This window comes from Dysidea avara, chromosome 9, assembly GCF_963678975.1.
Source record: "Dysidea avara chromosome 9, odDysAvar1.4, whole genome shotgun sequence".
NCBI classification, from domain to species: Eukaryota; Metazoa; Porifera; class Demospongiae; order Dictyoceratida; family Dysideidae; genus Dysidea; species Dysidea avara.
Window position 1 is genome coordinate 18,971,980 of NC_089280.1, and position 27,501 is coordinate 18,999,480.

At 37.5% G+C, this 27,501-nt stretch overlaps 4 protein-coding genes and 1 long non-coding RNA gene across 7 annotated transcripts; 3 read left to right on the plus strand and 2 right to left on the minus strand.

The window, feature by feature from the left end:
* Positions 1-1,454: 1,454 nt before the first annotated feature.
* On the plus strand, positions 1,455-4,761 carry LOC136267552 (uncharacterized). The gene is made up of 2 exons (XM_066062715.1): positions 1,455-1,749; positions 3,692-4,761. Exons 1-2 carry the CDS (start codon positions 1,458-1,460, stop codon positions 4,759-4,761), a joined length of 1,362 nt encoding a protein of 453 aa, XP_065918787.1. The 5' UTR covers positions 1,455-1,457.
* Positions 4,762-5,837: 1,076 nt separating this feature from the next.
* LOC136265484 (aspartate--tRNA ligase, mitochondrial-like) lies at positions 5,838-13,482 on the minus strand. Its single transcript, XM_066060363.1, has 11 exons — positions 13,365-13,482; positions 13,246-13,292; positions 12,898-12,969; positions 12,488-12,516; positions 12,372-12,441; positions 12,176-12,325; positions 12,022-12,112; positions 11,882-11,961; positions 9,454-9,564; positions 8,664-8,742; positions 5,838-6,056 (listed from the first exon to the last, which is right to left on the minus strand). The coding sequence occupies exons 1-11, from the start codon at positions 13,468-13,470 to the stop codon at positions 5,890-5,892; spliced, it is 1,002 nt and encodes a 333-aa protein (XP_065916435.1). The 5' UTR covers positions 13,471-13,482; the 3' UTR covers positions 5,838-5,889.
* An 8,667-nt stretch (positions 13,483-22,149) lies between these two features.
* Positions 22,150-24,012, plus strand: LOC136265471 (peroxisomal N(1)-acetyl-spermine/spermidine oxidase-like). Its single transcript, XM_066060345.1, has one exon. The coding sequence runs from the start codon at positions 22,194-22,196 to the stop codon at positions 23,619-23,621; it is 1,428 nt and encodes a 475-aa protein (XP_065916417.1). The 5' UTR covers positions 22,150-22,193; the 3' UTR covers positions 23,622-24,012.
* Positions 24,013-25,129: 1,117 nt separating this feature from the next.
* LOC136265487 (uncharacterized) lies at positions 25,130-26,227 on the plus strand. 2 transcript variants are annotated; one of them, XR_010705547.1, is made up of 3 exons: positions 25,130-25,496; positions 25,692-25,828; positions 25,885-26,227. It is a non-coding gene; the product is annotated as an uncharacterized lncRNA (long non-coding RNA). The 2 variants fall into 2 exon arrangements; XR_010705546.1 differs by having other exon boundaries at positions 25,130-25,828.
* On the minus strand, positions 26,009-27,501 carry LOC136265478 (uncharacterized). 2 transcript variants are annotated; one of them, XM_066060356.1, is made up of 4 exons: positions 27,202-27,498; positions 27,058-27,150; positions 26,939-27,006; positions 26,009-26,579 (listed from the first exon to the last, which is right to left on the minus strand). In XM_066060356.1, the coding sequence occupies exons 1-4, from the start codon at positions 27,335-27,337 to the stop codon at positions 26,544-26,546; spliced, it is 333 nt and encodes a 110-aa protein (XP_065916428.1). In that variant the 5' UTR covers positions 27,338-27,498; the 3' UTR covers positions 26,009-26,543. The 2 variants fall into 2 exon arrangements, with proteins under 2 accessions (XP_065916428.1, XP_065916427.1); XM_066060355.1 differs by having other exon boundaries at positions 26,009-27,006; positions 27,202-27,501.

A 27,501-nucleotide genomic window follows, 5' to 3' on the forward strand; every position in this document is an offset into this window, starting at 1 on the left:
GTGCTAAAACTGGCGACGTGTTATAGTACACTTGTTTTTAGTGTGTACAGGAACAAAGCTGTCCTTACATGTTTAACACAAATTATCTATATACTATGTGACTATGTAAAACTGAAAAATATAAACGAAATGCACGCAAGAAGACAATTAACAGTTTGGTAGCAAATGCTTTACTAACCGTTGTATCTATATATCACACTAAGAAACTGTGAACACTGTAAATTCAGAGTATGAAGTTCATACTAATGGTATGCTACCTATGGTCATGCACTTAGTATGATGTACATACTTCAGTACCATACTAAGTGAGCATACCATTAGTACGAACTTCATACTTCTGAATTTACAGTGTATATACAGTTGCAGTAACAAGCAGTTATATACTGAAACTTGTCACAGGTATCAGTCTACAATACTAAAATAAGAAACAGATTTTAGAGTTTTCAGTGTGCAAGTTACATTTAACACAGTCCTGAATTTAGCTATACATTCCATGAGTTTGTCTGCTGTGCACGTGGTTCCTATAACATGATCAATATGACCAGAGCTATATAGCTATAAGGTATAATTATTACTAAAACTGACTATGAAGGAACTCGACCCTACAGTCTCTTGCATGCAGTTTCTTGCATTATGTGTTTAAATTGGACATAAACTGCTTGTTTACTCATTTTTTTGGTTGAGTTAGTTAGCTATAGCTCTATGACACAACTATAGACTTTCAACTGGTGCACTATATGCATGATGCATGCATGTCTTGGAGAGTATAGCTACATGGATTATAACCACTGAATAGGCTGCACGGTATGCTGATGGCACACTGATCATAAAAAGATCTATCAGTGTAGCTAAAACTATAGAATGTGGGAGGAGCTGGAACTGTAGTTTTGCTGTGTAGTAACGGCGGCTGGGGCGCCAAGTTGGCATCACGAGCCGCATGCCGCGGTAGACCGGCTGCATCTGCCTTTGCATGCATGTCATTCCAAGAAAAATTGAAAATGTGGTGTACGTATGTAATTGTTTACACTGCTTGAAGGTTCTTAGTTTACTAATTTGTAAAGCTGCTTTACTGTAGTTGTGCCCAGTTATACTGATAGTAAAATGTCAGTAACTTTAAGTATATGGAACATAATTGTTTTACTAAGTTTTAAACTCTCAGTAAACATCAGTGAATGCAGGTTTACTGAAAAGCTACTAAAATTCCAAACAATTAACTGTTCCATATACTGGGGATATACCACTCTAGTAAACTAAGAAACTTCAAGCAGTGTTAGTAAATAAGTCACTTTACTTCCGTTAAGCTTTTGCTCAAGGCTACCGGTAGCGCATGGGCTCAGTGTAGCTAGCGTGTTGTGTCACATCCGACTTCCCGGCAATGAGATTCAATATAAAATACGGCATGCATGTAGCTGATCTTTTAAACATTTATAAGCTACGCTTACCGTTATCAGGCGGTCATGAGTAGCAGAATTGAATTAAAGAAGAAAGTAATCGTTGTTGGTGCTGGAATAGCTGGTATAGCTGCTGCGAGGGAGCTTTACAAACATGATCTTTTCGATGTTGTCATTCTAGAGGCTTCAAACAGAGCTGGTGGGCGAATGTTCACTGGAAACATAGACAATACTCCGGTAGAATTCGGAGCCACATTCATTCATGGCGCTGGAGAGCACAACGCTATCTACCAGCTAGCCAAATACTATGGCAAGGCAACTGGTATCGATGGAATCAGTCCAGCAATTCTAAAACACTGTACATCTGTTCTAGTCAAACCTCTACACTATTTGTTTTCATATGCTATCCACTACTACTCACTACCTTCTGAATGGCAAATTCACTGTATTACTCCTATCTTTAAATCTGGTGACAAAAACAGTGCCACCAACTACAGACCTATATCTCTGCTTTGTGTTGCATCAAAAGTACTTGAACGATTAATATACAACAAAGTTATAGCCTCCATTTCCAATGTCATCTCTATGTGTCAATTCGGATTTATGAAAGGCTGTTCAACTTTACAACAACTTCTCATATTTTTAAACAGTATTCATGAACACTGTAAAATTCAAACAGATGTAATATACTTAGACTTTGCAAAAGCATTTGACAGAGTTCCCCACAATGAATTACTTTTAAAACTCTGGAAAATCGGTATCACTGGTAATCTTTGGTGGTGGTTTAGATCTTACCTCAACAACAGACAGCAATGCGTTCGCCTTAATGGTACATATTCCACTTTCTTACCAGTCCTATCAGGTGTGCCTCAAGGGAGTATTCTAGGACCACTTTTATTTCTTATCTACATCAATGACTTATTTTTATCTGTCCGTTCCTCTAATGCTCTCTCCTTTGCAGACGACACAAAATGCTATAAACAAATTCTTGAACATCTAGACTCCATACAACTTCAACAAGACCTTGATTCAATGGCAAACTGGTCTAGAGATTGGAACCAATTTTTTTAATACCAGCAAGTTTATACATCTATCATTTAATACAAAATTCCCTACATCCTACTTCATAGACGACACTATAATCAAAACTAGTAGTACTCACCGTGACCTCGGTGTCATTTTATCAACTGATTTATCTTGGAAAAATCATTATAACCATATATCAGCTAAAGCCTATAGAACCCTTGGACTACTGAGACGTACCTTCAGCCACTCAGTTGACATTCCAACCAAGAAAACTTTATATTTAGCATTAGTTCGATCACAATTACTTTACTGTTCTCCTTTATGGCACCCCTACCTTATTTGCGACATCTCTGCTTTAGAAAGAATCCAACGCCGGGCAACCAAATTTATTCTTAATGACTATGTAACCGATTACAAAACACGTCTTATCAAACTTAACATACTACCACTGATGTACACCTATGATCTTTATGACATACTCTTCTTCGTAAAATCAATCCAGCATCCATCTAATCATTTCAATATCAGTAACTATGTCCACTTTTGCCGCAATCCTACCAGATCCTCCACCAGTAACAAGCTTCAACACAATTTTACATCAACCAACAAACAAAGTAACTTCTACTTTAACAGATTACCAAGAACCTACAACAGTCTACCAGTACTTGACTTAAATCAACCTTTTCCCACCATTAAATCACAGTTACTCAAGATCTTCTGGCAGCATTTTATAAACAATTTTAACTCTGACAATCCCCACAGTATGCACTTTGTTTGCCCTTGTAGTACCTGCTCCAAGTCTCCTCGCCCACCAAACTTCAGCAGTAATTAATCTTTTTTTTTTTTTTTTCTTCTTCTTGCTCTCTCTTAAAATAAGTACTTAGCTATATAAGTAAGTTTATTATTAAATACACATGTAAGTTTTAAAATTATAGGATAGTTCAACTATATACCAAATGTAAATGTATGTAATAACCTTAGCCAGCTAACTTAATTTGATTGTAATTTTATACATTCAATTGTAATTGTAAGTTGTACGTATACTTTTTCTGGCTGTGGACACCAGTTGCCCACAGACCATTAATGCAGGCCTTGCCTGCATTAAAAAGCAGTTAAAATAAAAAAAAAAAAATAAAAATGGCATGATATCCGATGATACGGACGAGAAAATCCTGAGATGTGGGAAAAATCAACTCTTTCTGCTGTTCTGACTAATGGGGAGACAATATCCAGTGAAACTGTAATGAAATATTGGAACATGTTCTCTAATTTAGCTGATGATATTGAAGGAACCAATAACTCTTCCACCTGGGCTAGTATGTACAATGACTTGTATAGCTACTTGGATGCTGAATTCACAAAATGTTTCTCTGGTAATGCTTTGAAGACTCCCCCTTATGTGAAGAGCATGTTTTATACATTTGTCAACTGGCTGACAATATCTGAAGGTGGAGATCATTGCAGAGGTATTGGCATCAATGGAAGCTACCGTAACTTGCCTGGAGATCGTGAGGCTAGATTCGAAAACATCTACTCTTATGGCTACTTGATACAAAAACTGGTGGACACTCTACCTGATTGTATCCACTACAACTCAGAGGTGTTAAGCATTAATACAGAAAACAGTTCTGCATTGATCACATGTAAAAATGGATGTCAGTATGAAGCTGATCATGTAATTGTCACTGTTCCACTTGGTGTGCTAAAGAAACGTTGTCTGTATGAAAACCTATCACCAAACAAACAATTATTGTTCATACCTGCATTACCTGCTGAGAAACAAATAGCCATTCGAAGTATTGGCTTTGCCCAAGTTGGAAAAATAGTACTGCAGTTTGACCAGGAGGTCACCAGTAAATACAAACTAATTCCACTAATGATCCTGTGGCGCCCAGATGACAAACATGATCCAGTAATAAACAAGAAATTTCCTTGGGCAACTGAACTGTTCCTGCTGGAAAGGATTCAAAACTCCAATCTGTATGAGTCGTGGGTAACTGGAAGTGCTGTGGCTTGTGTTGAGCAGGCCAGCAAGGAAGAGATTATAGAAGCATTTACTTACATTCTCAACAAAGCATTCAAACATCATATTCCCAACATAGTGGATGTTCACATGCACAAATGGCAGTCAGATCCTTTATTCAATGGTTGTTACACTGTACACCTTGCTGATGTAAACACATCGGCTAATATAACAAAATTGAGAGAGCCACTAAACAACAATCAGGTACTGTTTGCTGGAGAAGCAACCACTGAAGAGTACTACTCTACAGTTCATGGTGCTTATTTGACTGGAATCCGAGAAGCAAAACGATTAACTGAAATCAAAAAGCTTTTTACATGAACACCATAGCAAGAATATAAATATAAAATACGTAAAGCAAAGAATAGTGTATGTTATGCTGTTTATACATGGTACCACCATTTACTTATAATACATGATGGCTAATGTATAGTCTTATCCAATGGACCAATACATGTCATAGTTGTGTAAATACATGTAGAGCTGAGGCATTAAAGACAATAAGACCATGCAGGCATGTGCCATGCAGAAGGTGCAGTTTGGCTCCATTACAAAAAAGGGAAAGTATAGTGTACTATGCTATTACATGTTTTATCTGTTCTTAATCATCTATGTATTAAGCCAAAATGTTTATCTTCCAAAAAAAAAACAAAAAAAAAAAACAAAAACAAAAAAAACAATCCGTCTTCTTTAAGCTTGATATTAACATACTGTAGCACCCTTTGCCACTACTGCAATCTTCTGATTTTGTGAAGTACTACTTCTTGTAAATTTTATAGTTAAATTACGTACAAGTACACAAAAATGGAATTTTCAACTAGAGTAGGGACCATAAGCACATTGATAAACTTGTTTGGGCTTAATTTTACCTAACCAATACTGCCTCATCGTTGTCAGGAAAAAGTGAGGCTGGTTTTTGGGGGATGTTTTTCCATGGGCCACACCGGGTCCCTACTATACAGTACTCACATCAGCCATTCACTTAGCAAGTTCAGCCCATTGTTTTACAATTCCTCAAATTATGAAGGTTATACATTCCTTAAATGAATTAAGACCATGCACAGCACTGGTATATTCCTAGTGGAATAATAAAAAATAAAAAAACTTATTATGATGTCTGGTTGTGGTTATGTGTACTTTTGTTCTTCCTTATCCACTTCTGACGAACCAATGCAAGTTTCCTGTTGTTTTACTGTACCACGTTGTATGTAGAAACTCTTTTCTATATACAGTGGAACCTGTCTAAACCAATCACTCTCGGACCTAAATTTCTTGGCCTTAATGTGTAGGTGACTGTATGCATTAGACAGGTGAATTAGTGTGTAAACTTATCATTCATGGAATTTATAGTTGGCCTTTATAGAGAGGTGACCTTTTTATACAGGTAGGTTCTGCAATTTGTTTTTTGATTTGATTATACATTACCATAATTTAACATACTCATAATCACTAACTATCTTCATTCTTTACATGGATATGATACATGTCCAGTACATCTTGTGGAAGAGTTGACGGAGCTTTACACATTAAGTCATTCCCATGAGCTGCCTTCGGAAAAGCAATGGTGTCAGTCAACGGTATCCCTCCACTCAGTATAGCAATCAACCTATCAAAACCTGCACAAGGAAAAAATTGATACATATAAAATCACTTTTGTCTGAGTGCTGTAGGATCCAAAATTGGATGCATGGCTTTCATCATGTGGCCAATAATAAATTCCCACAGTCTATTTTGGCTTGAGTTTTCATAAAAAGAAATTGGTGGTACTGCTCCCACATCAAGGCCATGGTACATTTAAAATGTAGCATAGCCAGCCATGCTAAATGTACCATGGTCAGCCAGGGCTTATAAGATATGTACCTTCAAATTTGCCTTTGAAGTTAGGTGGGTTTATGGCGTATGCAATAGTTGTAACATGGGCATGAGGGCTTTGCCTGATATGTATGCCCAACTGCCTGAGGGCAGAGGGCATACATATCAGGCAAAGCCCAAATTCTCGTGTTACAGCTAATACGTAACACTCATTAGGGTGATAGTCTGTACAGGGCGATCAATCACCCAAGCCAATACGAGTGCAGCCACTGGATCTATTATATATGCATACCTAAAATTTTCGATTATGGGTCAGCAGCTACTACATTCTGGTTATGTTCGGGTATGATAAACGGACATATCCTAGAAATATCACGGAGAATTTCCATTATGTGAGTTTAATGTTTTAATCAGTGCTATTTAATCGTTTATGTGAAAACTACATAGTTCACTAAAGGCCTAGACAGGTAAGCTTGCTTGTAGAGTAGTTACTCCGTGCAGAGTGGTAGCTTCGTGATGGGGGTGTGTCCATATTCGAAAACATGCGGAAATGATTGAATGAATAAGCTATAGCACTAGTTTTCACCTTAGCCCAACGTTTTTCAACTCGTAGGATGGCAAGGATAACAAAACGCTCTCCGTCTGTATGGTTTTCATGGCGAAATCCAAGTCATGTATCCTAATCACGTGAGTATTATTCCATCCCCACAATTGATTTCGGCATCTACGTCTAGCTATATAATCAGTGCCCAGTTGTAGCCCAGCTACATTTTGTATGTAGCCTGGCTAGCTGGGCCCGGCTGGGCTACATACGAAATGTAGCGTGGTTGGTTCCTTTGATCTGAGGTGTGAAAGTGTTACATATAGATTAATACAGCATCAGTATTGCATTGATTTGTGTTTGTATGTTATAAATAGCCAATACCAATCCATATTTGTGACCTGCTGAGTGAAAACACAACTACAGTGTGGTAGTACTATATATTAGGGATCTGGAGGTTTGGGTTTTTCTGGTCAAAAATATCACCTTCAATACCATCCTGGTGGTACCTTGGCAGGCATAACCAAGCCTGAAAGTGCCTTCAGTACAACCCTAAATGCTTTCAATCAATACCTATGAAATTAAAAAAAGAGTCAGTAATTGATAGTTGGGGTGCATAAATCATCCGTATTTTTCATGATGACTGGATTGATTGCAGAGGTGCTTCTCCTACTGTTCTTCAATTGTAGTGTTGTGTAAAGGGCTGAACATAGCTGAAAATGAAGGGGACTAGCTACTTCCCTTTCAAGTCAGTAATTGATACTTGGAGTGCATGTTCAGACGAAAACATTAACTCTGGCATTATTCTTTCTTTTGATGCGGTATGCGCAGGTTCACCAGTCATAACAATGTTACAAACAAAAAAAGTAAACAAATAAGTATAAGGAAAAATTAGGATTTTTAAGTTCGATTAGGGATCATAGCAAATAAAGTAGGGAATCAAGAGAGGTCGCCGACACTTGCAGATATACTAGTGAACATTTAATCCCTAAGACAGTCATAGGTATAGACTAAAGTAGGGATTAAATGTTCATCTGCAGTGTAAGTGATCTCTCTTGTTTGCATACTTCTACGATCAACTTAAAATTCCTAGTTTTTTACTTGTATAAATGTGTTTTTGAGACAAGACACGTTATCAATGGATTCATCTCTTCACAAGAATTATAATATCTTTGTTTCATTTTAGTGCCATTAAGCAATTATGAGTTATATGTGTTTGTTTACATTGCCGTAAAATATAACATTTATATCGCCATTTCTAAGCTTATACAGTCTTCTTCCTTGAAAGCAAGGGTGTATGTACGCAAACTGCTGTACTTTGCTGAATTTCCCTAGTCGTGGTGAACATAATGAGACAAGTCCCATCCACAGCTTGTTGCCTTCATGATTTACAACCAATTTAAAAAGCACTTGTAATTTTTTCCTGTATATTCATTGTACAAATCAATTGCTTTGCTTTTGCTGTTGTCTATTGTTATAAAGTTCACCAGAGAAGGCCGAAACTTTAATAATATAGCCCATTGGTGGGCAACAAATAGCTAAGTTATAAAAAGAAGTTTCAGAAAATTACATATTGTACTACTCAGTGGGTTGCATTTTATGACATCATTTACTGTTTTAAGATAGCAGCTGGATGTAGGAGTAACACCAGGGTGATTGTGGCTATAAACCACATTTGAAAGAATCTGTGAGTATCAGAAGTGGAAAGGGTAACAATTTACTTGAGCTGTAATGTAATGACAAGTAGTGATAGAGAAAGTATGATGTTATAAATTGGAATGGTTTTTGTGACCAATTCCTGAACACCAGTCTATGTACCAATTAAGAATCAAGTGAGCTAAATACTACAACTACTTAAGTTTACATTTACCTAGAGCAATGCCACCATGAGGTGGACATCCCATTCTTAGTCCTTTAAGTAGATGGGAAAACACTCCAATGTCCTTAACCTGTAAAGTTACAACTATGTTATCATGACACTTAGTTTCCTTTACTACGGTGGGTGTGACAACAAGGGAGGTCGAGATGATACGTATTTCCTTACATGTAGCACATTTAGCACGTACAAATCAAATTCATGGAATTACATTACCAGAGCTCAAAATATAACAGCCTGTCATCTGTCATTTATTGACCCAAAAGCCACAAAATAAAAGATAGTCTGACATTATGACCTGTCAAAATAAGCTTTAAAAAGCATTGTGTACGTATGTGCAGTTGTAAACTGGTTCCAATGGGCAACATGTTACATGTTAGTCTGTCATACTGTATAGCCGGAAACTTTGGTGAATTTGCCGTGATAGGATTTTGGCTAGAACAAAATTTGGCAAATTTGTTGAACTAATATAGATTTGTATTGGACAAACAAGTTGGCAGATTTTAGTTTGGCGAAACATCGTCCACTCACCAAATTTGCCAAACTTTCCGGCTATACAGTATTGGCAAATCATGTAAGAAAGATTATACTGACTACTGCATTACATCATGTATTGCAATGAAATACCAAGAATTCATACTTGAAGCTAAGCTACATTTGTGTTTACATGATACTTCAACATCCCACATACAGAATGTGACAATGCCAACAAAAATGACACTATATCCTGATCAGCTACCTAGCACATTCCCCTTATATTGGTCTATAAGATATCACACTATACCTTTAATATATTGGATAAAATGTATTCTTGTAGTGCAGCATCATGTATCCTAATGGAGCCACCACCAAGCTCAACTCCATTGCACACAAAATCATAGTGAAGGCCTCTAACCTAGAGTAGTGACACACAAGCTATGTACAAACAATAGCTTATTAACATACACAACCTAGTAACAGATCTCTATAGTGAGAATTATTTACTGTTAACTACTTTTAACAAGGCTGTGTTCTTAAACACTTCTCCCAATGGTTTCACAAGACTTATACAATGCATTTGGTTGGGTGTATAAGACAGCAATGCTCACGGTAGATTGAAATTTTATTAAAGATATTAAGATGCAAGTGAATATAATGTGATTTCATATCAGAACAACAACACAAAATGATTGCAATTCTAGCAAGATCTCACTAAATAATCTGTTCAGCTGTACTGTTTAGTTTCAATGTGGACACAAGTATTTCAGAATCACCACATATGCACTCTTGATGGCTTCATAAAACTCAATCAACACAATGGATGAGTGAATAAGACAGAAATGGTCACGCATGGTCAGAAAACCAGTAAAGTTACAGTCTAATGAAGGAAGATAGAAGCCAACACAATGAGTTGTATTAAGGCTACAGAATACCCATACATAACGGATATAGTCAGTAAAAAAGATTTTTAATGCAAGTTGTTAGTCCACATGACATGGCTGCTTCTTTATGAGAAACATGCCAATATACAAATAATACCGATGCATTTTCATTGCTATTTTTATTGCTTTTCAGAACAATACAGTGGCTATGTACAATGTGAAGTGTAGCATGCATCTAAAGCATTGTACGAAATGATTCATCATAGCAGCTATTAAAAAACACACACGTCTCATTGGGCAGTAGTACCACTGGGTAGCCCTCGAGGCACTAATTACATGTACCAATTGAAGTCACCATGCAGTCATACAGTAATGTTATGAGCAGTGACGCAAAAGGTGCACCACTTATGGTCCCTTACGCTATGTACATTGAACTATGACAGCCAACAGTTGTGAAACTACAAAGTGAACTACTCAGTTTGTTTCATTGTGTGAACTACTCAGTTTGTTTCATTGTATGGTTTTATGATAACTTATCCTTCACAAATAGTTGTATTACGGAAAGGAGAATACATTGGTTGTTGTTTATCAATATTATCTTACTAACTTGACATTGAAACTTTGTTGAACACAAGCCCCACAGTAGGTGGTGACTAGGACAACCTGCTATCTTGGCAAGTGCTTTAGGGGTGATACAGCCTTATCAGTTGCTAATGGCCTTTAGTGATAAACAATCGGTGGCCATTTTCACTGAAAATAGAGTCTCAAGAATATGATAAACCCGCTATTTGTAGAGACAATTGGCCAGGTTGGCACCATTGAGGATGTAATTAAAAGTATAGTGAGGCCTTCTAATCACATTTAGACACAAGATTTTGTCATTGTTTTCTTACCTAAAGCTGTCTATGAGCCTATTCTAGCAGTGTAGCTCGATCATTTACTCGCCTAATGGACTTGATTTGTTACTACTTGGTATAAACTTGAAGCTGTCAGATTGGTTCTATACTGCTTTGATGTTGAGATGCTCAGATTGAATCGTAAGATCAAGTGGCTTAAACACACAAAGTTTTTTTTTTTCATACTAGTAATTTTAAAGCCCTAAAGACCTAGAAACATTTTTTTTTAAAATTTAGACACTACACTTGACAAAATACTTTCAGAGAACAATTTTACTATATAGGCAACACGGCAAGCTGGTAATTACTTCAAATGTGCTTATCACTGAGAAAACCAAGACAATTTCATTGGTTTAAAAAGACCCTGAACAGGATTTAGTGCCACATAAATGATACTCCAATAAGGTAGTCAAATACTTGTAGCAGTCACCTTATGTTTCAGCCATACCAAGTGGCATACCAATGGACCTTATCCGCAGTGACGTCACAGCCATAAAATGGTGGTGATAGTTGTGGGACTTTTGTAAAATTTGTATGGACGACTATGGGAGGAAAATTTTTTAATGATCATATCTTAGCCGAGAAAGAAGATATCAAGCTCTAACCCTCAGGTATGGCTATAAGACATCACAATATATACATAGAAGTGATTTTTCAAATTAACACTAGTCATTCAGTTACGTACCTTATAACCATACCTGCAGGTTAGAGCTCAATATCTTTCATATTGGCTGAGATATCATCGTTCAAAAATTTTCCTCCCATAGTCGCCTGTACAAATTTTATGAAAGTCCTACTACTATTGCAGCCATTTTTATGTGTCTGACGTCATTGCGGATAAGATCCATTGTGAAGATTACAAGCATTATCACACAACACACACAGAGAGAATACTTTAGACCACAGTTTAATATTATGCTTGCTCACAAAAAAGCCCATACTTACAAGCACATACTTTTTCAGGATTGGTAGAAACAAGTGTTACATCATCAGGTTGTGGAGCTGTAAATGGATGATGTGATGACTCTAACATACCTGTGTATGTCAACAATAGTAACAGCCCATCTTGTGTTTTCATGAGACAAACTTTCTTACCAGTTGAAGGACATCTGGTGAAAAGAGGAAAATCAACCACCCAAAGGAAATTAAACTCTTCTTCACCAATCTTAGGCTTATCAGAATCATACTATGAGTGTGAACACAAGAAACACAACATTACATCATACACTGTGTTTGTTTATGTACTGACCGTTTCCATGGCTTTGGCATGGGTCAGACGCGGAAAAGGAATTTTCGGTTGAGGATGAGTTGGAAGTGCATTAGCAAAAATATGAGTTACCAGTCCCTCAGTCAGTGCTATGATGTCTTCTTGAGTAACAAAGGCCATTTCCAAGTCTATCTACCATAAACAAGACGTAAGTACCTTCCAGGCTATATACACATACTTGAGTAAACTCTGGTTGTCTGTCAGATTTCATGTCTTCATCTCTGTAGCATCTAGCAAACTGGTAGTACCTTTAACATTCATATGGTCCAACCATCACACGAACATGATACATACCTATCAAAACCTCCCACCATTAACAGTTGCTTTTTTATTTATTTTTTTTAAATTTATTTATTAATGCTTTACAGCACAAGTGCTGAAGGTCTGTAGGACACCTGGTCCTACAGCCTGCTCAAAGACTTTAGCTACTTAGACTTTAACTACTTAAGGTGTGTTTGAAAAGTTGGAGAAAGGAGAAATAATCCATGACTGGACCTAGGTAGCCTCGAACCTGCAGCCATCCGATTTATGCTCGAACGCTTACAGGAGTCTACCAGGTGGTCAGGATGTTTTCTCCTTGTTATTTTCATGTAATTATATCCATAGGAATTCTAGAGAGTAACTCATTATCTCTAAGTACCTCTAAGCTTGAACTAAGGAAAATTCTTTACAAGTTGCAGATACAACATTTGCCATGAGCATACCTGTTGTGGACTTTGCGTTAATGCATAAAATTTCCCTGGTGATCTTGTAGGAACAATAAATTCACGTGCTCCCTACATACATCAAATAAAAAACAACATCACACTGACTCCTGAACACCTATGTACCAGTTCACCCACAAAATCATTGGGTGTAAGTAAATCTATTCAGATAAATGAAGGTTCATTTACATACATGGCACTGTTCAACTACTCTAATACTGCATACATATATACACTAATGGCCTGTTGATAAATAGTCTAATAGAACAGTCACATGTAGCATTCAGATAATTGAGGGCTTGGTTGAGTCTTAAAAATAACCAAGGCCTTGCTATATAATATAAATACCTCTGGATTTCTCTTGAACAATGTTGGTGTCTCAATATCCACAAAACCTAGTATTTGTAGAGTTGAAAACATCAAATCACATTAAAAGAGAGAATCGTGGATTCTATTTGTGTACTTACCATGTAAAGTTTCTAAGTAATTCCTTGCAGCCATAGCAACCTTTGATCTTAGTCTAATAATATCTTGCGTGCTGGACTTCCTTAAATGTAATGGACGATACTCCATCTGCAGTTCATGACCTACCTATAAGCAACCACATGAAGTAGTGTGTATTTTTTGTTGCTACACACACACGCACGCACGCACGCACGCACGCACGCACGCACGCACGCACGCACGCACGCACGCACGCACGCACGCACGCACGCACGCACGCACGCACGCACGCACGCACGCACACACAGAGACACTTTCTACATTTATAGACAACTCATCGGTACACTAAGATCTGCAGTGGAGAATGGTAAGTTTTGTGAGGCCTCATTCAACACCTCAACACTATCAACAAGCATTTCAACGTCCCCAGTTAGCATGTCCTATGAAAAGAGTCACATAAAACGTGTTGTCCAAAAGAGATGAAATAGCTCACACTATTTTTATCTTGCTGTGGACGAGACTGGACACATCCATGCACACTATCTACTGATTCAGTTGGCAATTGGCTTAACTTAGTCAGCAGATTCTACAAAGGGATCATGGCTAACTAAAATATTTAGTGATGGTAAAATGCTAACGTGGTCTTTTGTAGTGATCAGCCATAAATCCTACGATGATGGTTCTGACACTTGGATAGCTGAATGCAAAAGCACGTGCATTGACAAGAGTAAGGGAAACGTTATATGGTACGATGACGCCAAGTCTCTAACTCCCAAATACAAGCTTGCTAAGGACCACAAACTGCATGGTGTAGGCATGTGGAAAGCAGACAGTCTTCCTACAAGTAGTTCACATTCCGAGGAATGTAAAGATATGTGGAAAGCCATTTCACTGTGGGATGTCTAAAATTAAAAATTTCCACTGAACATGCAAATTATATTATAACATTTGTGCTGCAGTAATTTATTGGTATGCCATTGGAACACCATTGCATGCTACTTTGATGTTGTATGCATTCCATATAGCTATAGTTGGATTTTAAAATGTTCATTTTGTATTGATAATATATCTATATCTCTTTCAATATAACTTCATAGTTGATGTTTGTTTGCTGCATGCAAAATGACTGCACATTGCTTCAGGAAACAGAAAATTTGAAACAGAGACTTTTGTAAATATTTTGTACGTGTAAGTGTTGCATTGTTAAGTGTGGTTTACGTATGTAGTTGGATGTAATAAGCTAGCTACATCAGTGCCATTGGAAAGCATTGGACAATTTAGCTACATATCAATGTATGATGCACATATGGACTCTCACTAAATCATATGGTGCAATGTACGTACACACATTGCTACAATTTAAAAACTGTGCTTAGGTTGAGTTTAAATCATTATTATGCTTGCTGCATCATGCATCATAGTAATTTACTGATTTTTATTTATTAGTAGAGCGGCTATAAGCAAAAAAGTTCACTTTTTAAAAGCACCAAACTTGGTACAATATTTGCTTGATTCGTACTATTTAATATTAGATACTGGGCCACTAAAACTATCAATCCATCATGCTTAAAGAACCTGACAAATAAAATCAACAGAAAATGTATTGGGGAAGCCATAAAAATATGCAGTAGTAAATATACTGAACTTTACATCTGCATAGACAAGCTAGGGATAGTCATATCCAAAAGCTGATCAAGGGAGGTGTCCATCCAGGTCATTACCTTGCAGTGTTGAAAAGCATGGAGGTTTAAGGTATACGACATATCAGAGATGGATACAATGGGAGGGGCACAAATAGGCCAAGTTGTAGACAGTAGGTGGTTAGGGAGAGCCAGATTCTCTTGTTATAAGATTCTCTATAAGATTCTACATTCAGAAAATTGCAAGGGGGGCTACAGGCCCCCTTGCCCCCCCCCCCCCCCCCCCCCCCCCCGGGTTGCTACACCTATGATGTAAATGAGGTCCAGCACATGATACTTTTGCATGTGTTACATTGCATTTTGGCTGCTAATATGCAACATTGCATCTCTTGGTGACTATACATAAACCATTGTGACATAATAGTGTTTGATTCCTGGATGAGATGCATGTGAACTATGTAGTACTAGTATGTGCTTTGGACTTGAAAACCCAGAGCGTTTAAAATTGAATTACATACTTTTATGAGGAAGATAACTCAACAGCATTGCATCCATCACTCTAAGCGTGTATATAGCATGCAAACCTTGGACGCAGTGGCTTCCTTTCAATGCATACCCGATATGGCAGTGATCGTATACACTTTGTATTGGCTGGGCTATATTCCCACATACAATACGCCAACAAGTTCTATGTAAATATGTACTCCATAGTTACACAGCAATGTGTAGAATACATGCATTCCTACATGTGTTCAGCACTATTATTTTCATTTGATTGTAACTACCTGCATAATACCTGTTTGTTGTAAAGAATAACTTCCCATATGTATAGCTAGTGTTGAATTGCAGTAGGATCAGATTCCATTGAACAGAGTTAACAACTTAATACAATTTGTCAATCTCTAAACATGTGCCTTGAGTTTGATAGTTACAAGCTTTATGACATACATGTAGCCAATATATATAAAACCTAATTCAACTTTATAATTTAGCAAATTGTAAAATCACTGCACCTATTCAGGACATGCATAGCTAGATGGCAGGCACTGAACTTGTGCCTACAAGTGGCCTGAAACCTTACAGAAAATAGATCAGTCAAGAACAATCACTCGATGGGTCACAAATCTGTCAGAAATCTCAATAAATTTATCAAAAGCATCATTAAGTTAAAAACACAGTTACCATCTGCAGTCAACTGTTGACTGTCAGATGGTTGTGCTATTTCACTAAATGTTATTGTGGCCAAAGAAATTGATGGCTTTATAAGGTTTGCATGCATGAATTATATGTTTTGAATGAAATATTATACACACACAACTAAGGTGGATTTCTGAGAAACTGATAGCTACTCAGAATTTTTATGTTTCACTGTGTCTTACTGAAACAAACATAAGAAAGTCTGCATGTGTGGTTACTCAAACTAGTAATCCATATTAATACGTAGCATGAGAATAACATCCTTATAATGTATTTTCCTAACTTTCATGACTATGAGATACGGTATGAACATATGTGACCGGATCTGCAAAAAGGGGTCTATAGCCTTTCCAAAATTCCAAGTTTGATGAGTCATAACTCATCATGTGTTTAACCCATTGTCTTAAAATTACGTCCAGGAATAGTGCTATTTTAGGAGTGTAAGGTTACCAAATTTCAGGCTGGTATACCGTACACACACGTCATGTTATGGATTGCCAAGTAAATGCAATTAGAAAGGCTATAAGACCCCTTTTCACAGATCCGGTCACATATATCCTCATATTTCTTGTGCAGCTATAGCCAATACAGGCATGGATCGTAATGCAAACTATACGTACAATACAGAGTAGAGTTCCTCTATGTATGCAAGTCTGCCAATGATATGGAATATAAATGTTTTCTGTTGAGGCATTTCATGTTGGCATGCCCTAAGCCTTAACTGTGTGGTTCTGACAATAAAATTTCTAAGAGTAGGAGGTGTTGGAAAACTATAGTTAGCTTTCCCCCCTTCTTCCCGTATCCATGCAGAAATGATACAGAAAAAACCATTCAAGGCTTCATCATACCTCAACTTTAATTAGCATTAATTTTAGGCCGAAATGGAAGCAATTTATTTTCAACATCATTCAAATGTCTAGTTAAACAGAAAATTATAGTCAGAAATTTTGCAAGGCTGCAGCTGATGTCAGTATGTCAGTCATAAAACTATTACATTGTCTCAAATGTGCAGCAATGTTTCAATCACATCAGCAGTGGCTTATAATTAAGCATACAAATTAATGTACACTGAAATCAACTGTGTGTCACTAAAAGCAAAGCCTCTGTTAAAACCAGCACTGGGTATGTGTGCACTACTTACATAGGTACCAGCTAGTAGGGCTGGGGGATAGTATGAACATATCGGAATGTCGGGATAGTAGCGCTATCGTGTATCGCCTATCGTTTGAAAAATTACTATCGGACAGTAATTAAAATGTCAAAATATGCAAATATTCATGCAAAATACTTGAAAAAATAATATTTGGAAACAAAAATCAGTCTAAAAAAGGCTATTTAGTCTCTTAGTCAAAAACATATCCATAAGTACATCCCTCCTTGCACATCTCTGTGAAGGTAATAAGTAGATTTTCACTATCGTTATATGCTAACGTCTATCGTGAACAGTGTCTTACTATCGTTTGGACATTGAAAAATTCACTATTGCCCAGCCCTACCAGCTAGAGTCTGTGTGGTCAAAACTCCATGACACTTATGTATAATACATGTATATACCATCATCAGAAGTGCTAGCTGGGACCTGCATGAGGTTAAAACCCGTGCAGGGAGTCAGAGTCTATAACCCTGAAAAATATCCCACAACCGAGTTGTGATTAAACAAATTCTTCGTGTCCATATCATTTCCATGCAATGTATGTTCTGTCCTGTTCACTCAGCCATTGTGTTGATTGAATTTTGTGAATCCATTAAGAGTACATGAGTTAATTGATTCTGAAAAAGCTAATACTTTCCACAGCTTTGTTAGCATTGAAACCATAACATTAGCTATGTGCAGCTGAATACTGCTATCATTACATCATTTCTCAGAGCTCAATGTCTTCTGAGAATATTGTAATATGGCATCAGATGTACAGCCATAATGTAACTATGTGATACTATTACAAATATGGCAGTGGTTGCTATGGTGGTAGACTATACTTTTGTTGTGGCAAAACTAATATCCTGCATGTGTCATGATCATGTAGGGTATTGCACAAAAATGCACAAAAATAAAATGTTCATTATAATCTGTATACCACATATATGCAACAGGCCGGTCAGTGCAGGCTAGTATGCAGTAAAGTCATGATCTAATGAAAGATGCTACTAGAGCAAGCTAACATAATGGGTTCTGTTAAGGTTACTAGCTGGATACCTACAGTTATAGCTACACCATAGTTGCACACAACACATACTTAGCTACACATAATTTTTTAATGTAAAATTATTTTACGTTAGTTGTAAAGCCAGGAAAGTGCTTCTTTATAGAGAGACACACATCATTATATCAATTTGCTTTCTTGTTTTTAATGTTGTTCACAAACTGTATAAAATGTCCTAAAATAGTTTATTGTCCATAATCCCAGTACTGAATGCTTATAAACTGGCATTTTCGTTGTAGTATTTCCTTTTAAGAGTGTAAGACTTTCCTATATGTGTGGGTGTTTTGCATAGGCTATGTAGGTTAGCAGAAGCAGAGGAGCACAAGGCACCTTATGAGCAATCAGCTTGTATGGTGACCATGAAAGTGATGAAAAAAAAGTAGAAACACTACAAAGTGCATTAATATTATTAAATAAATGTTTTGTGAGACCACTATCTCTAACATATAAACTACCAGCCTACAGTACAATTATGTGGTTCTGTATACTGCTTTGCAAATAGATCAGAGTAGTTATCATTTCTCAGAGCTAAGTATTGAAGAGAATAATACATGAAATGTCATACATGACACAGAGTGATGTCATAATTGTGATGTGTGCATGTCTATGTAAATATTTGGTGATGCTATATAAACTAATGTGGCAGTGTAGTAGTTATGGTCACAAAATAATCTTTTGTTGTGGCAAAACTAATATCCTGTGTTAGGGAACACTCACAGGATATTAAAGGGTCAATAGTGAAGTTATCTGTGCTCAATGACACAAAATTAATGTCTGGCTGCTGACAGTAAAAACAGGTATGGTAAAACATCACACTAAAATGTTTCCAGTTTCAGTACATGTACACATGAGTAGTGTGCTAAAACCGGGGACGTGCTTACTGTGTATATAGGAACAAAGCTGTCCTAACATCAATTAGCTATATGTGACTATAGGCCTGCAAAATAGAGCATGTGGGCACATAAAATTTATACTTTTTCAAACTTTCATCGCCCATAACGTTTTATCTGCCACTGTGCTATATATGTGGTCATGCAACTTTTGTCCTCTATTAAACATCTAATTGGCTTTATACTAAAAGTTACAGAATACATATCTCAGCACTGAGATATAGCCTGTTATGTAACAGGGTGTAGTCTGTACCCACATGCCCTGTTTTTGCAGGCCTGGTCACATATTGTATGTAAAACTGAAAAGTAAACGAAATGCATGCAGGAAGACAAAAATTTGGTTGGTATTTCCTTTTAAAAGTACCAGACTTTCCTATTATGTTGTTCCGGTGTTTTACAAACCAAAATACTCGTGCATAGGTCCGGTTTTGTAGGTTAGCAGAAGCAGAGGAGCCCATAAGTGCCACAAGGCACCTTATAGGGGCAATGAGATGTTTCATCTTGAATGGTGAGCATCATAGTCAAGAAAAAACACTGCAAAGTGCATTATTAAATTCAGTAAATGTTTTATGAGACCATCTCTAATAAAATACCAACCTACACAGTATGTGGTTCTTAATTATGTCTAGTGAAATATGTACTGCTTTGCAAATGGAACAGAGTAGCTATAGTTACCATTTCTCAGAGTTAACTATATAAGAGAATGATAATATAATGGCATATACATGACGCAGTGTGATGTCATAATTGTATACCTATGTAAATATTTGGTGACGTTATTTATATAAACCAATGTGGCATGTAGTGGCATGTGGTTACAAAGTAATCTTTTTCAGTGTTGTGGTAAAACTAATATCCTGTATCGAGGAACACACAGAGGATATTAAAGGGTCAATTGTAGCTCGAATTAATGTCCGGCTGCTGACAGTAAAAACAGGTGTGTTAAAACAACACACTAAAACTGTTTTCAGTTTCAGCGCATGTGCATGTTACTCCATTATTTTTGTACATGCTATAATTTAGCCCATATAGGTGTGTGTCATTTTAGCACATCATGCACGATGCATGTTAAAATGAATGAAAGTGTGCTAAAACAAAACACACACCAGATCTCTAAAACAGCACATTGGTGTGCTAATTTGACATGTTAGATTTTAGCACATATTATGTACTTATTATGGTGTGCTGTTTTAACATACGTACCGTTTTAAGTGTGCTAATTCAATAAATTTTGTACACAATGATCATGCACATTTGTGTACTATATAATACCTATATGAGCACATGTGTATAGTGTGCTAAAACTGGGGACATGTTATAGTACACTAGTTCAGTTTTACTGTGTATAGGAACAAAACTGTCCTTACATATTTAACACGAATTAGTGGCTATGTAAAACTGAAAAGTATAAACAAAATGCGTGCAAGAAGACAAGTTTGGTAGCAAATGCTTTACTATAACCGTCGTATCTATATATCACACTAAGAAACTGTGAAGTATACACAGTAAAATTAATTCAGAAGTATGAAGTTCATACTGATGGTATGCTACCTGCGATCACTTAGTATGACATGATGTACATATTTCTGTACATCATACTAAGTGAGCATATACCATTAGTACGAACTAGTATCATACTTCTGAATTTATAGTGTATAAAATACAGTTGCAGTAACATTCTACTGAAACTTGTCACAAGTATCAGTCTATAATACTAAAATAAGAAACAGATTTTAGAGTTTTCACTTTTCAGTGTGCAAGTTAAGTTTTTAGTGCAATCCTGAACTTAACCACCATTTGTCTGCTGTGGTTCCTACAACGTGATCAATAATGCAGACCTATAATTATTACTAAAACTGACTATTTTGAAAGAACTCGACCCTGCTATACAGCTCTCTTGCATGCAGTTCCCTGCATTATGTGTTTAAATTGGACATAAGCTGCTTGCTTACTCATTCCTTTTGGTTGAGTAGTTAGCTCTATGACACAATTGCTTTTAACTGGTGCATGCATGTCTTGAAGAGTATACATGCATGGATTTATTATAATAAGCTGCATGGTATGCTGATGGCATGGCTGAAAAGATCTAGCAGTGCAGCTAAAACTGTAGAATGTGGGAGGAGCTGGAACTGTAGTTTTGCTGTTTAGTAACCGGCTGGGGCGCCAAGTAAGCATCACGAGCCGCCATGCCGCGGCAGACTGCGTATACGCTTATGCATGTCATTCCAAAATGTGTTGTACGTATGTGTTTGATAAATAAGTCGCTTTAAGCTTTTGCTCAAGGCTACCGGTAGCGCGTGGGTTTAGCTATGCTTCAGTGTAGCTTAGTCTGGCAGCGCCCGCCCCTTTGCATAAAGAGGAAATGTCTGGTCACTCTAGCATTCAAAATTTGTAGCGTGTTACCGAAAACAGGTAACACCAATCAGATTGCGTTTTTGGTAATTACTAAATATTTGTGCCGTTTGTTTCGGAGTTATCATAGATACCGTAATGCGTGAAAGAGTTTTTGTGAAGATGCGATATGATTTAGGCTGCTTGTAGTCGCCAATAGGATGTTCTTTAATAAAAGAACAAAAGATGGAGGTAGTGAAAGAGCCTTGTAGTTAGAACCGATGTACTCGTAAAGCTGCCTAATCAATATGGAAAGAATCTCGATTATGTTAGCAGCCTATCTCACGAACTGCTTATTTTGTGTGGCTGTTGCCATTCTTGCTGCCATTATTGTGACATCATTGTTTAATTACATTCCATCGTTACAACCCCGTAATGCTAGAGTGACCAGACCCTTCCTCTTTATGCGAAGGGGCGGGCGCTGCCAGACTAAGTGTAGCTAGCGTGTTGCGTCACATCCGACTTCTGAAGAGATTCAATATAAAATAATTTATAAGCTACAGTGAAGCTAGTGCCAACGTTATCAGGCGGTCATGAGTAGCAGGATTGAATTAAAGAAGAAAGTAATCGTTGTTGGTGCTGGAATAGCTGGCATCGCTGCTGCGAGGGAACTTTACAAACATGATCTTTTCGATGTTGTCATTCTAGAGGCTTCAAACAGAGCTGGTGGGCGAATGTTTACTGGAAACATAGACAATACTCCGGTAGAATTCGGAGCTACATTCATTCATGGCGCTGGAGAGCACAACGCTATCTACCAGCTAGCCAAACACTATGGCATGATATCCGATGAAAGACGAGAAAATCCTGAGATGTGGGACAAATCAACTCTTTCTGCTGTTCTGACTAATGGAGAGACAATATCCAGTGAAGTTGTAATGAAATATTGGAACATGTTCTCTAACTTAGCTGATGATTTTGAAGGCACCAATAACTCTTCCACTTGGGCTAGTATGTACAATGACTTGTATAGCTACTTGGATGCTGAATTCACAAAATGTTTCTCTGGTGATGCTTTGAAGACTCCTCCTTATGTGAAGAGCATGTTTGATACATTTGTAAACTGGCTGACAATATCCGAAGGTGGAGATCATTGCAGAGGTATCGGCATCAATGGAAGCTACCGTAACCTGCCTGGAGATCGTGAGGTCAGATTTGAAAACATCTACTCTTATGGCTACTTGACACAGAAGCTGGTGGCTGACCTGCCTAAGTGTATCCACTACAACACAGAGGTGTTAAGCATTAATATAGAAAACAGTCCTGCATTGGTCACGTGTAAAAATGGATGCCAGTATGAAGCTGATCATGTAATTGTCACTGTTCCACTTGGTGTGCTAAAGAAACGTTGTCTGGATGAGAGCTTGTCACCAAACGAACAATCATTGTTCATACCTGCGTTATCTACTGAGAAACAGATAGCCATTCGAAGCATTGGCTTTGCTCAAGTTGGAAAAATAGTACTGCAATTTGACCAGGAGATCACCAGTAAATACAGTCTAATTCCACTAATGATCTTGTGGCGCCCAGACGACAAACATGATCCAGTAATAAACAAAAAATTTCCATGGGCAACTGAACTGTTTCTGCTGGAAAGGATTCAAAACTCCAATCTGTATGAGTCGTGGGTAACTGGAAGTACTGTGGCTTGTGTTGAGCAGGCCAGCAAGGAAGAGATTATAGAAGCATTTACTTACATTCTCAGCAAAGTGTTCAAACATCATATTCCCAAGATAGTGGATGTTCACATGCACAAATGGCAGTCAGATCCTTTATTTAATGGTTGTTACACTGTACACCTTGCTGATGTAAACACTTCGGCTAACATAACAAAATTGAGAGAGCCACTAAACAACAATCAGGTACTGTTTGCTGGAGAAGCGACCACTAAAGAGTACTACTCTACAGTTCATGGTGCTTATTTGACTGGAATTCGAGAGGCAAAACGATTAATTAACTGAATCGGTGTTAATCGGCTTTTACATGGCCATACAAGGGTATAGTCTGGTGGCACCCAACACTTTGCATAAAGTAAGGGTCTGGCATGATTAACATAGCATACACAACTTTATTACAGTAAATTAGGAATATCTTCTGGTATCATTTTGTATTTAATTTTGATTCAGATATAATCCTTGTTCTCGTCACTATTTCTGTCCATGCACTAATTGTTGTAACCATGATCACACAATTACTTTTGGTAATTTTATTTACATACACAAAATAATAATGTATTTATTAAATTAATTTTACACCCAGGCTCACTACTGGCACCGATTCGTCCGATTGCTAGTATAGGCCTTCAATACATGCATATGTAATTTTACTCTCTGTACCAATGCTGTTGTATATATCATGTACTGTAAAGTAATATTATAAATATTACTTGTGTTTTACATAGGCGTAGCAACCCTTGCGATTTTCTGATTGTAAATGCAAAAAAGATCGAGATACTCTAATAGCGCAGTCAGGTACTCTAATAAAGCAGTCAAAGGACTCAGAGAAGCAGTTTAGCAAACTATGAAGTTGTGAATAAGGATTTTTATGTGCTTTAGCAGTGATACAATTAGTGGAGGGCAGCCATTCTTAGCTTGTCGACCTTTTTTTTTTTTTTTTTTTTGCTCTTCAGCACCGAACTAGAGCCCCCTATCTAAAAATATCTTGCTACGCCTATGTTTTAGAAGTCTTTCAACATTACCTTATTTATTGCATCATGTTGTAAAATAGCTCTTCATTGCAACTCTTAGCCTTAGAAGAACCGATTACATAATGAAAACTAATGGAAACGAATGGATGGAAAAACTAATAATGGAAAGTAATGGATTCTTCATTCCAATTGGACAGTTGTTTTTCCAACTGACTGTACGACTAGCTAGTGTATATGCTTGTATGCACGCATGCTATGTTCACCAGACCCTTATACTTTGTGTGAAGAGTCGGGTGCCATCAGGCTAATGGGCATACAACACAGGAAGTAGTTTCTACTATTCAGTTAAGTGACTGCTGATTACAGTAGTTTATATTGCCTGACTGCTTTATTAGAGTATCTCAATCTTTTCACCAAAATTTTGTTCAGATGATAGATTTCAGATTCTGGAAACCTGCATGAAGATTCAATTTCAGGTAATCCGAAAGGAGTTTCCTGGAACCCCCTGGCATTGGCACACCCTATACATGTACATGTACTCTTGAGAGTTAACATTGGTGCTATATTATCAGATACATGTTATGACAGTGTATATTGTGTTGTTTATTTACTTAATTATTCATTAATGCAGTATCTTGAATTCTGCGTTTGTGTATAGGTAAGCATGATGGCTATACTGTATAAATGATGTATATATGTCTTTAAGTCTGCTTTGGTCAACGCTACACTTTTATAAAGCTTTGCATACTTTGTTGTCTGTTTTTCAGAAATGCTAGTTTCAATTGTATTCCTTAGAAACTATAGTGACCTTGAAGGCTTTAACCCTTAAACGCGCAAAGGCCATTATAATGGCCCTATTATTTATTACACCGAAAACGCACGAAAGTTTATGCTTACTTTCGCGAAAATAATCGCGCGTCTTTACAAGGCTGTATCTCTGAAAATCCTCGACGTATCAACTTGAAACTTGGTACACAGATGGTGGATACCCTGGGGTTTACCCATCGTGACTATCAATTGTTTATCATTAATGCTTCTCTATTTATCCGAAGTAATATGCGCATAACTTGGAAATAACCGTCATGGTAGGTGGCTCCGTTGGCGATTCGCCTCAATACTTGGTGTCGAGAAAGAGTTGTACCCTTGATACAAGGTGGTGAAATTTAATTGACATAGCTGCAACTCTCAGGTATTTATGAATTTTAGAAAAAACTTGTGGTATTCACACAATTGTGCGAAGTAACCGCACGTCTTTACACGACTGTATCTGTGAAAATCCTTGATGTATCAGCTTGTAACTTGGTACACAGACGGTGGATAACCAGGGGTTTATCCAATATTATTATTATGCTTTTATCAATAATACTTCTCCATTTATCCACAGCAATACGCGCATCATTTGGAACTAATCATCATGGTAGGCAGCTCCTCTGTCCATTCGCCTCAACACTTGGTGTTTAGAAAGGGTGGTACCCTTGATACAAGATGGTGAAATTCCATTGACATAGCTACAACTCTCAGGTAGTTGTGAATTGAAAAAAAATTGTCATATTCTCATAATTATTTTTACCCTGTAGGCATGTAACAAAGAACTCCAACACAATCACTGTGGCGTTTCAACGTGCTGCCAAGACGTATTCTGGTGACTGGTCAATCAAATACCAACAGCAATCCATTTTATCATGCACTGTTCATCAAACATAAAGTATTATTAGCATTGGAATTTGAAAAACTTTTCAAACATAAAATGTACATGAAATATATACACTAAAGAGCTGGGATCTTTACTCAGTGAAGGGTTTGCCTCATTTAGAAACCACCGATCCAAGTGATTTCAGAGAAAAAAAAAACCACAATCGTGGAAAAACCTGAATTACAAACAGCTCTGTACATAACTAAACAGATAATACTGTCAACACATCTAAACTATATACATCGGCTGAACCTGTAAAAAGTCTAAGACACAGTAAATAGCATACACCCCTTATTTATTTATAGTTTTCCTTGGTGTGGTATATCTTAAAACAATTTTCAAGGCACAAATGAACCATTCCACAATTTACGCAGCCATACTTAGTACGTTTTCTATGTGTCTTCCGGTCAGAACACACTGCAGTCACCGTCAGTCCCAAGGTTCTCTATGAAATGGCGTTCCTCAAGCCTCGCAGGCGATTGAGGTGGAAGAGCCTGTGATTGACGTCCTCCATGCTGGCGTGAGCTATGTTGACATAAAAGTTTAGTAGCCAGTTGCTCCCTGAAGCTTTTGATGGTCCTACGATCATTCACAGGTGTGAAACAGCACTCTAGAGTATAACCATAATCAATAGCCAAATCCCTACCCCTACCGGTACCTCTACCCCTACCAGTACCTTTCCTCCTACCTCGACTAGGCACAAGATCCATTGGAGACACAGTTCCCCTACCCCTACCCCTCCCTCTACCTCTATTTCTACCAGACAAAGGATCAGATGGAGATGGTGAGTAGTCCCTGACTCTATCACTAGGTGAAAATGGGGCATATGGAGAAGAACGAGAGCGCAGGGAAGAACTAACAGGAGAACCATAGTAAGCCACAGGAGAACCACTACAGGTGTATTCAGTTTCCAGGCTACCCATCCCACCGTCACTCACTCCACTATGTAGCCCAGATGGTCCAGGATGGCTTGACTCATCATGACCTTCACAATATCTCACATCAGCTATTAGAAGAAGCAGGACTCAAGTTATAAAACATGTGAAAAGCATTATACCTTCATAATCATTGTTTGTTTCTTCCTCAACGTCTTCTTCGTCGTTGCTGAACTCTTTCTCACGATCATTTTCTTCCACATCGCCATAATCATCTATAATGGCAGGCGAAGTGATAGGACCGATTCATCTGTCCGCCATTTTACCGTCTTGTTCCCTGGTAAGCCTATCAAGGACAAAAGAGTCTTCTCCATGGACAAAAGAGTCCTCTTCGTCCGAGTTGTTCCAGTCATCGTCGGTGTCGGTATAGAAAAGTTGATCAACAACAGTATTTTCATCCATATCTCGCTTATCTTTAATCACAGCACAAAGTTCTTGAGCTCGAATTAAAGCCCAGAAACGTGGCTTTCCGTTGCACTAAACCGTTTCACGATCACGTAATCCTAGCGCGCGCACCTCTGTGCCAAATATGGAGGGCCACTTAAATGGCCCTTGCGATTTCAGTG

Excerpts from the sequence above, each read along its gene's own strand:
- LOC136267552 (XM_066062715.1), top strand. The coding sequence starts at position 1,458 with ATGAGTAGCAGAATTGAATTAAAGAAGAAAGTAATCGTTGTTGGTGCT. Across the intron at positions 1,750-3,691 it reads TCCAGCAATTCTAAAACACT|CTGATGATATTGAAGGAACC; the intron begins GTACATCTGTTC and ends TCTCTAATTTAG.
- LOC136265484 (XM_066060363.1), bottom strand. The coding sequence starts at position 13,470 with ATGGAGTATCGTCCATTACATTTAAGGAAGTCCAGCACGCAAGATATT. Across the intron at positions 13,293-13,364 it reads TTACTTAGAAACTTTACATG|GTTTTGTGGATATTGAGACA; the intron begins GTAAGTACACAA and ends TACAAATACTAG. Across the intron at positions 12,113-12,175 it reads ATGCCAAAGCCATGGAAACG|TATGATTCTGATAAGCCTAA; the intron begins GTCAGTACATAA and ends TCACACTCATAG.
- LOC136265471 (XM_066060345.1), top strand. The coding sequence starts at position 22,194 with ATGAGTAGCAGGATTGAATTAAAGAAGAAAGTAATCGTTGTTGGTGCT.
- LOC136265478 (XM_066060355.1), bottom strand. The coding sequence starts at position 27,337 with ATGGATGAAAATACTGTTGTTGATCAACTTTTCTATACCGACACCGAC. Across the intron at positions 27,151-27,201 it reads GCTTACCAGGGAACAAGACG|ATGATTATGGCGATGTGGAA; the intron begins GTAAAATGGCGG and ends CTGCCATTATAG. Across the intron at positions 27,007-27,057 it reads AACAAACAATGATTATGAAG|CTGATGTGAGATATTGTGAA; the intron begins GTATAATGCTTT and ends TTCTTCTAATAG.